Raw genomic sequence first — 14,588 nt, forward strand, 5'->3', positions numbered from 1 at the left:
GAGACCCCCGGACCCCCCTCTGCATCCCTGCCTCCCTCCGCCCTGACGTCACCGCCCCCCCGGGTCTCCCGGGCGACGGCTCCATCAGCGCCCGCGTCAGCGCCGCGCGTTCCCTGGCAACGTCCCGGTGTCTCCGCTCCCCTCCAGCCCCGCGCCCGGGCGCGCGTCTCGCTGGCGTCAAAGTGACGTCAATGGGCCCGTCTCGGCTTTCGGCGGTGGGCGGGGGGAAGAGGCGGGCGGGGAGGGCGGTGCGCGGATGGAGGCGAGGGGCGGGCGGGGCGGGGGGCCGGGACATCCCGCGTGGTGCCGCCTGCCCCCCGGTGCGCGCTCGCCCCGCCGCACTCGCTCGCTCCTCACTCGCTCCCTCCCTCCCTCCCTCCGCACTCACAGGCACGGCCGCCCGCCCGCACAGCCCTGCGCGCACACCGCGCTCCGCCCGCCAGGTACGAGGCGGCTCCGCGGCCGCGGGGGGACAGCGGGGCGCGGACGGGGCGGGCAGGGCCGGCGGAGCGGAGCGGAGCGGAGCTGACGGTGCCGTGTCCGTGCAGGTGCTGCGCGGATGCTGCCGTCCTGAGGCGCTGCCCGGCCCCCCGCCTGAGCCATGGTGATCATGTCGGAGTTCGCCTCGGCGCCCGCGGCCGCGCACGGCCAGCAGCGGCCCCTGCGAGTCGGCTTCTACGACATCGAGAGGACCCTGGGGAAAGGCAACTTCGCCGTGGTCAAGCTGGCCCGGCACAGGGTGACCAAGACGCAGGTGGGTGCGCGGGGTCGGGGCGCGGAGCTCCGCGGGCGCTGCTGCCGCCGCTGCTGCGCGGGACGGGGCTGCGAGTTCTGCCGCTGTGGGGAATTAAAACTCGGCAAGAATATCCGCAAAAAACCCCAGCCCAGCTCCCGCAGCCCTGAGTGTTACTGTAGCTCCGCTGAGTTACTCTCAGCTTGCTGAAAGCGCCGTGCAAATTAAGGATCTCTTGAAGGCTTCGGGCGTTTTTTGTTTTGTTTTGGGTTTTTTTTTCGTTCATTGGTCTTCAAGAACAAAGAACCCGGGGTCTTATTTGCAGAAATAATTTTTTTTCCTGGGCGTGCAGCCGTATTTATATTTGTGGTGCATGTCAAAATCGTCTCAGTCACTACAGTAGGAGATAGTCTGTTACAGGGATCTGTTTTTCGCTGGCATGGGACGGATTAAAAGATTTACAGAATCCTGTCCAGTGCTAATTTCTGCAGTTCTGTTCGCTACCTTACGTGTAATCCTTTGACGTAGAAAAGAAAAACGAAAATGTTCTGTGCCGTGAATTCTGTGCAGTTCAGAAAAACAGAATCAGCTTTGTCAAGTCTGTGCTTTAAAAGCTACTTTAAAAGCTACTTTACTTGGATTTTGTGAGTGGTGTGTTTGTGCGGGGATGTGTCATTTTTTTTTTCTTTTTGAGATATCTTAACAGTGAGAGTACCTGTTTTGTAATACCTGGGGTTGTTTTGTTATTATTTAAATTTGCAGGTTGCAATAAAAATAATAGACAAAACAAGGTTAGACCCAAGCAATCTGGAGAAGATTTATAGAGAAGTTCAGATAATGAAGCTTTTGAATCATCCCCACATTATCAAGCTATATCAGGTAAGAGTCCACCTTTGAAGTGCAGCACGTAGATAAAATATGCTTGTGGTCTCTTGCATGTGATTTTTGCATCTAATGTTGGTAGAGAGAAAGCATATTGAAATACTGAAATACTTTTTGAAAAACGTTTGAAGTTAACTGTGTGTCTTCAAAGTCATTCTCCATTCTTTGAACAAGATTCTGGTATTAGACAGCTTTTTGACAAACTGCACTGTGAAATTTACAGTTGAAGCCAGGCTGATGTTTGTGTCAGACTGAGGAACGGGTCAGCTGAACTTCTGTGATTAACTTGCTTTTCCTATCTCGTCTGCTTCTCCCAGTTTAGAGGACTGGAACTTCTTACGTGCTTTAGATAAGAGCGAGACTTAAACTCACACTGGGTGGTAGAGAAGGAAGCACTAAAGTTGAGTTTGCCTTAAGTGGAAGGGATTTAAAATCACCAACAATTAAACCAAATTAATCTGAGTAGAAAGTCTAAGTGGAAACTTAATCGAAGAATTAGATTAGTGAAAAAGGAAAAGGTGGTAAATGTTGGTATCTTAGAGTATGTAAAAAAAATCACCTGTTTGGTTGTTCTGCTGCCGTTTGTGTCGTTTTGAAAGTATATTTTAAGTATCTTTTCCCTGCAGAGTTTCACAACATGATTTTTGGTTTAGATTTGTTTAGTTTCTGCACTGATGGATATTTTTAACCGTGGGAACAAATTAATGTGTTGTGCAGAAAGCAGGATCACATTTGTCTTGCGAGCAAGGACTGCTTTGCAAATTCTAAACGTTAGATCTAAGTAGCCTTTGGTGTCAGTGGCTCTTAATCATTTAAATAATGCCTGGATTTTAGAAGAAGATGACAGAACAGTTTGGGTTGGAAGGGACCTTTAAAGGTCATCTGGTGCAAGCCCCTGCCATGAGCAGGGCAGAGGTGTCAGTCTTTCTGGACCTGTCTGAAAGGGCAGAGGGGAGAAAGGTGGGGATGGATGAAGCAGCAGGTCTGAAAGTCCATGTGCAGTAGTAAACACTATTATCAGCTGTGATCTTACTGCTGGGTTTGTTAGCTTAAAAAAAAAAAAAAAAAAAAAAGAAAAAAAAGTTCAATTAACATGTAAGGCTGAAGAGCCAGTAAGGCAGGTGCTTAGGCAAGGCATTATTTTAAAAGACCTTGACACACATGAAGTGTTTGTATTTATAGTGTTACCCATCATAACAAAAATGATTCTGTGTTAAGGGCTGACGTCAGGGTTGCCCACGGGGCAGTATAGGACATACAGAAACATTCTAACAGTTCGCTTGAGTTCATTTCAGTGGAATGATGTGGGTGAAAATACTGTTTCAGAGCATTTAGAAAAGCAGGTTAAATTCCATCTCGTTGAACCACTTCACTTGATGCAGCGAGTGACGTTGGTAGTGGACCATAATTTCTTTTCAGTGAAGTTTTCTTTTCTTTGTTGTTGTAACTGATGCTTTACCTGTTTGATGGAGGCTGAGAAGCAGAGATGGAATTAGATGACATACCAGTGCAGGGTGTGTGTTCTTGTATTATTTCATCATTGTTTTAGTTTCAGCACCGCGTCTTAATTTCATTCAGCTGGCAAGTTTCCCAGAACACTTTCCTTCAGTTTTTTAAACTGGGAACCTCTCTTCCTTTGCTCCTTGTTTGTTTATTTTCATTTTGTGTCTGTGTGTACTTGTAGTGAGGGGAGGACAAGAGTCTTTGAAAAAGGTTACACGTTGGGAGCCTGGAAGTTACAGCCTTTGAAGTAGAATTGAGGCTTTTTGGATTGTTAACCTGTTGTGAGCCTCCTGCTTCCAAAACAAAGTATCTGCTCCGTGAGAGGGAAATGTTTCCAGGGAAATGTTGTATTCTGAAATCTGAAATGCAACATTTCAAAGGTGTGCTGTGGCAACTGAAGATGAAGTTGGAAATGCTCAGCACTTCTCATTCATCATTTGGATTTTAGTTATTCTTTTTTGTTTTCCTCCAAAGGCAAATATTGTGAAATACCAAAGCAAGTTGATACTAGATTGATAGGCAATATATTGACAGTTGTTGATGTGCATCAAGCACTGCTGCTGCACAAACAGCAGCCTGTTATCACTTGCACAGGAGGCTCCCCATGTCCCAGCCCACTCCAAACAGGAGCAGGGGATCTGATACCACTTCTTGCTTTGTCCAGCTTGCAGCTATCTCTGCTGATCTGAGCCCCCACTAGCCTTGAAACAAAGACAACTTTAGATAAACTTCTGAGTTTCTTTACACGTTCAAAATATGTCATAAAACTATATATGCATATTTTAACAAAAGGGGGGTGTGTGAAATTATCTAAACACTCATCTGCTCTCTTACAGAGATTAGGTAGCTTGGTAATGGTGAGAAGAACAATGGCCTTGGAAGCCATTGTATAATGTAGGCACATAAGCCTTGATTTGTTATCTTTTTCATTACCAGTTTGCTTGGAAAGAACTCTGTGGTGCAAAATTAGATGCTTTTACTGCCAGCTGCTGCAGCAAATATAAATTTGAATGGATTTGTTTGAGAATTCACATATTAAAATAAATGAAACTATAGAGCTCTGGTTGTTCTTATTTTTTTTAAATTGTGTCCTCTCATTTCTTCACAGGTTATGGAGACAAAGGATATGCTGTACATTGTTACTGAGTTTGCAAAGAATGGAGAAATGTTTGGTAAGTCCTCACTGACGGAGCTCACAGTTCCTTAGATTTAGAAACCATGGCTTTGTCATTCCTGAGTAACAGATATATTCTGATTAAAAATCTGGGGCTTGTGTTGTCAGCTGTCAAACAGCAAGTGCAGCACCTGCAGGATTATGAGCAATTTCCTCGGGGTGTTTCTAAATCCTCCCTGATTTTGTCTCGCAGATCACCTGACCTCCAACGGGCACTTGAGCGAGAGCGAAGCACGGAAGAAGTTCTGGCAGATTCTCTCAGCTGTGGAATATTGTCACAGCCACCACATCGTGCACAGGGATCTCAAAACAGAGAACCTCCTGCTGGATGCTAACATGAACATCAAACTAGCAGGTAATAGGAAATAGGAGGTCACAAAGAGCATCAGGCATGTTGTTTAGACATTGGGTTTCCCTAGGATGATCCTGTAAATGTGTTTGTGTTTCTGTAAGTGAAAACAAAGCAAGAGTTACAGATATTTCTCGGAACAGATTTTGTGAACAGAAGGGAATAGCTTAAATGAATAGGCAGAAAGCAAAGCAACACATCTGTTCCCTTCTCTCCATTTTCTGCTACTTCTCAAATATTAGTATGTGGTGGAGTGTTGTTGTCTTACCCCAGATTTTCACCTTTGTTTCAGACTTTGGTTTTGGAAACTTTTACAAGTCGGGAGAGCCCCTCTCCACTTGGTGTGGAAGCCCACCCTATGCAGCTCCAGAAGTTTTCGAAGGCAAGGAATATGAAGGCCCTCACCTTGACATATGGGTGAGCTTGCTATTCCTCAGAAAGTGCCTTTCACACCTTGTGAGGCTCTGTGGGCCTTTAGAACATTGTTCTTCCTGCAGTCACTCACGTGCTGTGCTGTTTTCTATTGGCAGAGCCTTGGGGTGGTTCTGTACGTCCTTGTCTGCGGTTCTCTGCCTTTTGATGGACCCAATTTACCAACTCTGAGGCAAAGAGTGCTGGAGGGACGGTTCCGCATCCCTTACTTCATGTCCGAAGGTGCTTTTTTTTTCAGATCCTTAATGTTAGAACAGGTGCTATAAAGGAGTTGGTATCCAGTTTGCAGCTGGCAATTATTTTCTTTTTATGTGTCCAGTAGTTTCTGTAGGGCAGAAGACGATTTCTTTTCTGGGATCTGCTTTGTGGTGCATCTAAAAAGCTGTAGTTTCCTTTCTTAGAATATCCCTATGGATTACAAAAATACTCGACTCCCTAGCTGGAGAAATAATCGCTCAGAAAAGAGAGAAAACAGGATTTTAATAAGACTAGCCTGCAATGCTGACATAGGTGTAGTTCTCCTAAGATATTTTAGCAATGCAGAAGGGGTGTATTCCAGTGTGGCTGTGCTGCCAAGGAGAGCAGGAATAGTGGGACTCAGCAGTGTCTCCTGAGAACTCCAACAGTCTGATGAGAAACATGAAACTGAAGAGTGTTATCACCTCTCTCTGATTTGGTTTCAAAAGCAAGTGAATGTGCCTCTGTTGTCACGTGGAGATTGTCTGCTGAAGTCTGAAGTTTATCAGTTATAGCCATGAAGAGCTTTATTTCCTGGTTATAAGTAAATAAGCAGTATAGGGCCAGGACCAGGAAGTTGTATGTGATGGGGTTCTGTACTAAGTTCTGACCTATTTTATGTGCATGTAATGCCATCAAACCTGCATCCTCTCAAAACCAGCTCTTGTACAAGGGGCAAGGCCACCTGGTATCCAGTACAGCTTCATTTCCTGCACTGAGATATTGTTTTTATGACATGCATGTGAACATCTCTTGTGCTGTCTGGAATATCTGATAGTCAGATCAGCCATCAGCTGCACCCAAACCTTTAATTCCTGTTTTCATAGGCACCTTACACTGTTGCTGGGAAGTTACATTTTTGCCCTTTGCTCATGAGTTTGTCTTTGTCACCCAGACTGTGAAACACTAATCCGACGGATGCTGGTTGTGGACCCAACCAAGCGGATAACCATCTCCCAGATAAAGCAGCACAAGTGGATGCAGGCTGACCCCTCCCTTCAGCAGCAGCAGTCCTTGTCCTTCTCCATGCAGAACTACAACTCCAACCTGGGTGACTACAACGAGCAGGTCCTTGGGATCATGCAAACCCTTGGCATCGACAGGCAGAGGACTGTAGAGGTGAGTTCTTGCCCTTTAGATACATCTCCAGTGACCACCAGAATGCCAGTAGTGCAGTCATGGGTCGTTCAGTGACTGGCCTTGATCTGGTGTCACAGCATAAAATCTTCATTGCCCTTCTGGATTTTGCTTGGTTTTTTGAGCGTGCTACTCTGAGCCCTTAGTGATGAGTTTTGGCTGCTTACATCCTAAGTTACCTGTAACTCAAAAGGCCCTTCCAATGTCTTCCAGTCCCTGCAGAACAGCAGCTACAACCATTTTGCTGCCATTTATTACCTGCTCCTGGAGCGCCTGAAGGAGTACCGGAGCAGCCAGGTGTCCACTCGGCCGGCAGCCGGCCGGCAGCCGCGGCCCAGGAGCTCCGAGATCACCAACGCTGAGGTGAGGAGATGTTGGAACCCAGGACATCCCTCTGGGTGCCCTGGATGGCTCAAAATCCTGGCAGGAAGCCAAAGACACTTGGGATTTTGATCTTAACCCATGGAACAAATTACCAACTTTATATGAAGAATTCCAAGTCACAAAAGTTTAAGTAGCAAAACAGTAGTTGTCACGGGGTGAAAAGTGGAATTTTGAAGGTTTTTACTATGGGGGTCTAGGGGACAAGGTGGAGGAATTTGGGCATTGTCCTGTTCTTCTTCCTTCTTCCTCCTAGCCTCCATCTTCTTGGTGATGGTGGCACTCTGGGATTGGTGTAAAGTAGAAAGTCACTGTCTGACACAGGTGATAGGCATTGGAACATAACTGTAAATATCAAATACGTAGTTTATTAAAAGACAGCACCAGCCCCGTGGGAGGGCAGTGTGCCTTGGACTGACCTGCTGAACAGACCTTGGCAGGCCAGACAGAAAATGTTTTAGATAAAAAATAATAAACAACCTTGAGAACGACAGCTGAAGACTTCTGACTCCCTCGACAGCTGGGTTGGGGAAAAGAGACTTTTAACACACCTCGGGGTCATTGTGACCAGAGGAGATCCCAAGAAGGAGAGGCACCTTTGGATCTCCCTTTCCATGTAGCTGCCAAGCTTCTGAAAACCAGTTCTGATAGTGGTGCCCTCTGACAGGACACAGCCTGCTGTTCTTCAGCAGGAGGCTGAGTGAATATTAATGCCCTGTTTCCTAGGAAGTGACCACGGGTCATGGTCCAAAGAATAGTCTGCCTCCAGTGCAGGTCAATAATGAGCCACAGGATTAGACTTCTCATGGAAACCTGCCCTTTTAGGCATGGCTTGGTTATACTTCTTTGTTGCATATCCTGTAGGTTCCTCAGAAGTACTTCATGAGTCACTTAATGTGTTTTTCTGACATTCATTTTATTTTCTTCGCCCCCACCCCCTTTAAAGTGTGGTTTGGGTGCCTCTGCAAATTGCACTTCCAGTTAAATTGCCTAACTTAGGAGGAGGAGTTCTGTGTTTGTGTTGGCATTGACAGATTAGCTTTGTTCATTTTCATAGAAAGCATGAGGAGAGATCTTGCAGGGAAGGTGTCTCAGAAATTCTGTGACTCTCCAGTATCTGAAAAGTCACGTGGAACTGCAGTGTGTGTGATGGCTTCTGTGCATCGCTCTCTCTCCAGATGCCTCAGGACAGTCTCACTAATGAAACCCTGCGATCATCTCTGCTTTACCAGCAACCTCAGAGCCTCATTCAGCCATCCTTGCAGGCAGAAATGGACTGTGACATAAGCAATCCATTACAGGTTGGTGTACCCTGCTAAACTCTGTGTTGCTTCTTTTTTTTCATTGTTCTGCCAATCCACAACAATGGGGGTTGTGACTTTTGTTCTCTCCCTCCTACGTTTTGTTTGGCATTTGGACACAGTGTCACGTAGCCCCTCAAACAATATTCCTGCCGAAGACGTGCCACAGAATTGTGGAGAGTATTAAAAGGTAGTGCAGAAATAAGGAAAAGACCCTGAAGTCTGTGATCTGGCATGTTTTCCAGCCTGTGTTCTTCCCTGTGGATACCAACTTCAACGGGCTCTTCCGGAACCGCTCCATCTCCCCGAACAGCCTGCTGGAGACCACCATCAGTGAGGAAGTGAGGCAAGAGAAGGAGCTGGAAGATGAAATTAAGGCATATGACCACCCCATCTGCATCCCTAGCAACACCAGCAGGAGGCACACCCTGGCTGAAGTGACCACCCATTTCTATCAGCATGTCCCTCCATGTAAGTAAGTCTGGGAGAGATGGAGGGTGTCTGTAGGCAGGGGAAAAGAGCAGAGAAGGAGTGTCATAGAGCCCGAATGCTGAGGGAGAGTGTGCTGGTTTTACCTTGACTGGGGTAGGAAAGCCTAGAAAAGAGGTTTGTACTCTGCTCTCCCAGTTCTGTCTTCCTGCAGATAAGCAGGGCCCTTAGGGAAGGGCTGTGCTGTTGTATTTCACCTAGATCTCTTCAGAGGGGAGCGTGCTCACAAGCAGGTCACAAACCTGATCTGCTTGCTTCTGCTGTTGTACTGGGGGAGGAGAAAGTGCCTGAATTTAACAAAAAACACCTCACTGACTCTGTTTGGTACATACCCAGACCCTGTGAACCAACTAGATAAGCACAACTGTTCACAAAACAATCATCCTGGTTGTGCTAAAGAAACGCTGTGTGCCTGATCCAGCACAGCCTGGTGATGCTGGTGTTGCTGGCCGAGCCCTGCCAGCTGGCCAGGAGCCCAAACTGAGGTTATTTGTTGATTTGTTGACCCCTTGCTGGAGTCAAGCCCTGGGACAAGGAGAGTTGCTGGACTCTGCTTGAGGAGGAGCTTGAGGCTGTTTATTAGTGCCAGTGTAGGTGGGCAGAAGGCTCTGATGTCATGTTTATTCCTTCCTGTACTCATCTTGGGAATGTTATTTCTCTCCTTCCTTCCCCTCTACAGGTATAGTCATTTCCTCCTCTGCCAGCCCCACAGAGGGAACTAGCTCAGACAGCTGCCTTACTTCATCTTCAAATGACAGCTCAGTGGCCCTGAGCAGCTGTTTGGCAGGTCAAGTAATGACGGGGAGCCCGGCCACAGCGAGGATGACGTCGCCTTTCCTCGCTTCCCAGTCTGACGCTCCCGTGTTACAAGTCCAGGGCTGCATGGGAGGTGCTTCTCTCCTGCCTGTCAGCTTCCAAGAAGGAAGGCGAGCATCTGATACCTCATTAACTCAAGGTAATGCCTTCCTGGCCTTGTTGTTGAGGAATTGCACCTTCCCAACAGCCACTGGGAAAGGGTAGGGTGCAGGGAGACTTGAGGTCAGACACCTGGATGTTCTGCCTCTTGTGTTCATGGGCCCTGAAGAAGGGTGGGATGCCCTGGGGAAGGTGCCTGGAGGAAAGGTTCTCAGACACTGATTCAGCCTGCCCATGGAGATATTTCTGCTGCCGTGAGTGGGATGGCAGGCTCCACCTTCCTCCTAAAATATGGAGTGTACAACGTCATGATTTCTCTCAGGCTTTTCCTTTACCATGCACGTCCATCTGCACAAAGGTGCAGCTATCCCAGTCCCTGTTTCTTTGCCTAAATCCTGCTCTCACCATCAGGCAGAGGGTGAACTGGAGTCTCTTCTAGCCCAGGTTCTCACACCCAGGAAAGCAGTGTCCAGAAAGGCTGATCTGTACTGTAGGCAAACGCCGAGGAGGATTAAAGTGCATTTCTTTTCCTCATATCCCACAGGCTTGAAGGCTTTTAGGCAGCAGCTGCGGAAGAACGCTCGAGCCAAGGGGTTCCTCGGCTTGAATAAAATCAAAGGCTTTGCTCGGCAGGTGTGTCAGTCCTCCTCCTCTCGGGCAGCAAGGAGTGCCATGAGCCCTTTCCAGCACACGCAGCCCAACACCTGCATGTACAGCAGCAGCGGAAGCAGCAGAGAGGGGAGAAGCCTCCTGGAGGAGGTGCTGCAGCAGCAGAGGTGAGGGAGGAGCTTTGGTGTCTTTTTGTTGTGTTTACTTTGGGCTAAGGGCAAGCAAGGAGGGGTAAACACAGCAAGAGAGGTTGGGGGTTTGGTCATTGGGGGTTCCTGTTGTCCATCTTTGCCGTGTGGCAGTGGGTAAACTGCTCGGGTTCCTTTGTGGCTTCCTGCCCTGGCACATGTAACACAAGACGTGCAATTCCACTCAAAAATCTCGATGTTCAAATATTTGGAGGTTGCTGAATTGAGAAGCAGTTTGGTAGTATGGGGGAAAACATTGCTTCTCCCTCCTGCAAGCTGTGTTTTTCTTTGTTAGTTTTGGGAATGATTTCTTTCGTCCTCTGCCTCCTCCTGTAATTTTCCCATGGCAAGGAAGTTAGACCTTGTAATTTGGAAAAGTTACAGCCCACAAAGGAGGCACAGTTCCAGTGGCCTCAAATGTCATGTGTGGTGGCACCTCTTCATTCCCATAGAAGCTAGATGGAAAATTGAGCTTCCGGTTTATCTGCACACGTTGTCTTTAGAACATCTATTATTAGGTGGCCAAATCGTGACCAGATAAACTTGGTTGTGACAGTTGCCCTCTACAGAATGAGGGAAAGCTTGGCATGGGCAGCTTGCTTTGATTATGCTGGCAGGGCTAAGGAGAGGTTTGATAGAGAGAAGGAAACGAAGGGGAAGGTTATGGTCAAGGTTAGGGGCAAGAAAGGAAGGAATAGAACATTAAATTATCCTAGCAATGCAAACTAACCTCCTCCCCCTTGGATTTTGTTCAGAATGCTCCAGTTCCAGCATCACCAACTACTCCAAACAGCTTGTCCCCAGACCTCCCAGACACCTGCAGCAAGCGCCATCCCCTCCTCTGACGGAACCTGCAAAGCCTCCAACTCCATTCTGCTGTCGGAGCTGCAGAGAGAGAACTCCTTTGAGCTGGCCTTCGCTGGCAGCAGCCAACTGCTCCAACCTCATTTCTTCGGGGTGAGCGTGTCCCCGGTGTCGTCGGCCGCTCACCTGCTGGACGCTCACCTGTACATCAGCAGCAGCAGCAGCGCGGCCCCGCTGGCCGCCCCCTTCTCCCAGCAGCAGAGCTTCTCCGCGCCCACCCCCGGCTACGAGGCCGTCACCCTGCAGCACGGGGACTGTGAGATGGAGGACCTGACTTCCAGCCAGCTGGGCAAGTTTGTGCTGGTCAAGTGAGAGCTTCGGGCTGCTCTCGTGGCGGGGGAGCTTTCACCGCTGTTCCGTGGCTGGCTGGCGGCGTGGGGACGAGTGACTCTCAGAAGCAATAAATTTTGAAGTATGTGAAGAGGCTGTCTGGCTCAGAAAGCTGGCAACTTTATAGGACTGAAACAAGCAATATGTATGTCTTTTTTGCTTCTACTATTCTTGCACTGAACAAATACGAATAGAAACTGATTTTTTTTTTTTTTTTTCTTAAAGGAAAAAAAATAATGATGGGGCAGATGGGTGGGGCATTTGTGGGGGCAGGGAGGGATGTGGTTGGGGAAGAACTCTTCGGTACTGTACTCAAGTCAGACCAATACAGCTCTGCTGTTATGCAAGATTAGCAGCTGTCAGTAGTGGTGACACAGCAGGGAGAGGCTTTTCAAAGAAGGGACCAGAGCCTCCCTTTTTCACAATATTCATTTATGGGTTTGTGAAGATGATTACCTCTTTAAAAAAAAAAAAAATAAACAGAAAACCAGTGGCATGCAGCATTATGCATTCAGAGGAGACAAAAATGGAAGCATTGCCATTTGTTGTTTTTCCTTTTCCCTCCTGTTAACTCTCATTTTATTTAAAGGAACCAACATCCCCATTCCACACCTCCCAGATTCACATACTTTAAATGAAAACTGTGAACTTCTTGCTTGATACATCAGCTGGAAAAGCTCAGCATGCCCTTCTAATTAGTACAGAAGCAGTAACTATTGGAAATGTATCCCTTGGCAATCAGGATCCAAATTGCATAATGCCTGGTCTTTTGCAGGGATGTTTGTTTGGGAGTGGTGTGTGTGTACAGACACACAGGTGCACACATGCCCATATTTTGTTGGTCTGGGTAATCTTTAGGAATCTTTTTATAAACTCTTAAGTTTTTTCATATTCTTGCCGAGGCACTGAGGAGGGAAGCAGCAGCACCTGTGGGGTAATGGGAAGGGTTTTCTTGTTAAAAAGCCCTCCTGGAGGTTGCCTACAAAGTTGCCTGAGGGGTATTTCTTAGTGCTGCACATTGTTATTTCCGCTGCTAATTATGTTTTTATGCATTTCATTATCAGGGTCCAAACAGAACTGACTCTTGGGGAAATGTGCAATATTGAGGTTATAATTATATACTGATAAAGACAAAAGGAATAGGCTAGAACAGAATTCTACTCTAACGGAGTACAGCTTTTTCTGAACAAAACTGTATTAAAAGTGAGTAAAACAGCACAATCTTTGGGTGTTTGTTTTTGGTTGGTTTGTTTTCTGGCATATTAGCAAAACGAGGTTTTGCATTAGGTAGGTGTTTTTTCCTATGGTTTTTAATGCTGTATATGTATATAAATAGGAAGCAGAAAACTATATAACACTAGTTATTTTTTATATTTTGTAATATGCTTCTGTTGTGTTTCTGGTATAAGCCCCAACTCCCCTCCTGAGGCAGACCATGACTTCTGTTGGTGTCAATAGAGGTTGTGCTGAGGTATAAAGGGGAGGACAGGCTGTGCTCCTACAGACTTGAGTTGGGGAGTGCATGCAAACTTTGGAAGCAGGTGAGCAGACAGTGAGACAGCTTGGCTGGGAGCTGCTGTCAGAGTGTAGCTGCATTCTGTCTAAATGCTTAAAGGACCCATCTCCCTAGTATGACACAGGGTGCCTTCAAGTTACCTTGGCTTCATGCAACCTGCAGTATTACACTTTTGCAAATAATATAGAGACCTGTTTTGGGGTGGTTTTTTTTGGGGTTTTCTTTTTTTGTATGGTTGGTTTAGTTTTGTTTTGTTTTTTTTTTTTTTTTTTTAAAGGAAAAAAAAAAAAAAAACAGAAAAAAGCCAAAGATTGACCAGGTTAATTGGTGGGAGTAGGAAGAGTTGAAGATGTCATGTGGCTCTGTCTGTGGCTCTCCATAAACAACCTCTTTATCTGTGAGTTGTATCTGTGTGTCTGTATTGGTGCATCTCCAGTTTGCCACTGCTGCTCCGTGGTCTGGAAGCTTCAAAGTGACAGAAAATTGCTCGAGTTGAACTCCTGTTAATGAGTGGTGCCTTGCAGCAGAGAAAACACCAAAGTCTCATGCTCATTTGTAGTGTGGGTTTAAAAGAAAACAAACAAACAACCCCCCAAAAAACCCAATCCAAAAAGAGATTGCATGGAGGTGGCTGGAGAGGAGGGCAAGAAGAAGCCAGCTTGTCACAAAGCAGCAACTTGGCCTTCAGTTGTGTAAGGGGTAGCACACGTACTTAAACCACAGGACTTCCTCCTCAGTTTGTGTTTTGTTTAATGCCATGGATCTAAAGGCCACAGATTCTTTTGTTTCCTGTCCTAAGCAATGACAAGCACTTTACTTTCATAGTATTTTTTTTTCTTTTCCAATTGCTGTAGAACCTCTTTGGAATTATTGCTGGAGCAGAAGAGGTCATTTTAAAAGTCTGGGGTTTTTTTTTTTTGTAGATATCTTGACAGTGCTGTTCTGCAGACTGCAATGCAATAGGGTATTTAAAGACACTACGTGATTGGTTTAATTGAGATGTATAGTTTATTTTTTATCATGACTGAACAATCATTTTATTTCTTATGTTAAAATGAGAGGTGTACACCAAAATGATTAGTTGATGTGTTTTATTTAATATTTAAATAAAAAATGTTTTAAAATTGTTGTGATTCTGTGGAGTATCTTCACCCATAATCAAGACTCATTTTCAAGCCAAAGTCCGTAGGACATTACTGACACTTTCTATTACATCCCAAATGAAGAGGGAGGGCGGGCCCACAAATCTGATAATGGGATATTGAGCGTTTTGCTGGTAGACAATCTGTCTGAATTTACCAAGTCTGTGATAATCGGGTTATAAAATGCAGCAGGAGCAGAGAGAGGTCTGGGCAGTGGGGATGGCCCGGCGGGCTGGGCTGGCAGCAGATGGGCACTCCCTCCCTCCCTCTGTGTCACCTTCAGCTGAGACAGCCCCAGCCAGATTAGGGCAGCTCCTGAGAGAGAGCAAAGGCACAGAGTCAGTCACAGGGGAGAGTGGATTTTGTTTTACAACAGTAATAATTTAGTAAAATATAACTTGAGAGT

General features: G+C 46.4%; 1 protein-coding gene across 3 annotated transcripts; it reads left to right on the plus strand.

The window, feature by feature from the left end:
- Positions 1-296: 296 nt before the first annotated feature.
- SIK1 (salt inducible kinase 1) lies at positions 297-14,164 on the plus strand. Of its 3 annotated transcripts, none has more exons than XR_005952283.1 (15): positions 297-443; positions 549-754; positions 1,496-1,612; positions 4,227-4,290; positions 4,486-4,647; positions 4,934-5,058; positions 5,172-5,295; positions 6,206-6,429; positions 6,661-6,810; positions 8,007-8,129; positions 8,375-8,600; positions 9,298-9,573; positions 10,078-10,309; positions 11,086-11,669; positions 12,589-14,164. XR_005952283.1 is itself a non-coding variant. In XM_041399722.1 (14 exons), the coding sequence occupies exons 2-14, from the start codon at positions 602-604 to the stop codon at positions 11,504-11,506; spliced, it is 2,397 nt and encodes a 798-aa protein (XP_041255656.1). In that variant the 5' UTR covers positions 297-443; positions 549-601; the 3' UTR covers positions 11,507-14,164. The 3 variants fall into 3 exon arrangements, 1 of the variants encoding a protein (XP_041255656.1); XR_005952284.1 differs by having other exon boundaries at positions 13,318-14,164; XM_041399722.1 differs by having other exon boundaries at positions 11,086-14,164.
- Positions 14,165-14,588: the final 424 nt, after the last annotated feature.

Source organism: Onychostruthus taczanowskii, unplaced genomic scaffold, assembly GCF_017590055.1.
Source record: "Onychostruthus taczanowskii isolate IOZ18803 unplaced genomic scaffold, ASM1759005v1 scaffold17, whole genome shotgun sequence".
Taxonomy (NCBI): Eukaryota; Metazoa; Chordata; class Aves; order Passeriformes; family Passeridae; genus Onychostruthus; species Onychostruthus taczanowskii.

Bases quoted from the DNA above. Each gene is read 5' to 3' on its own strand.
- SIK1 (XM_041399722.1), top strand. From the start codon at position 602: ATGGTGATCATGTCGGAGTTCGCCTCGGCGCCCGCGGCCGCGCACGGC. The intron at 755-1,495 runs GTGGGTGCGCGG...TTAAATTTGCAG, and splicing joins ACAGGGTGACCAAGACGCAG to GTTGCAATAAAAATAATAGA. The intron at 4,648-4,933 runs GTAATAGGAAAT...CCTTTGTTTCAG, and splicing joins CATGAACATCAAACTAGCAG to ACTTTGGTTTTGGAAACTTT.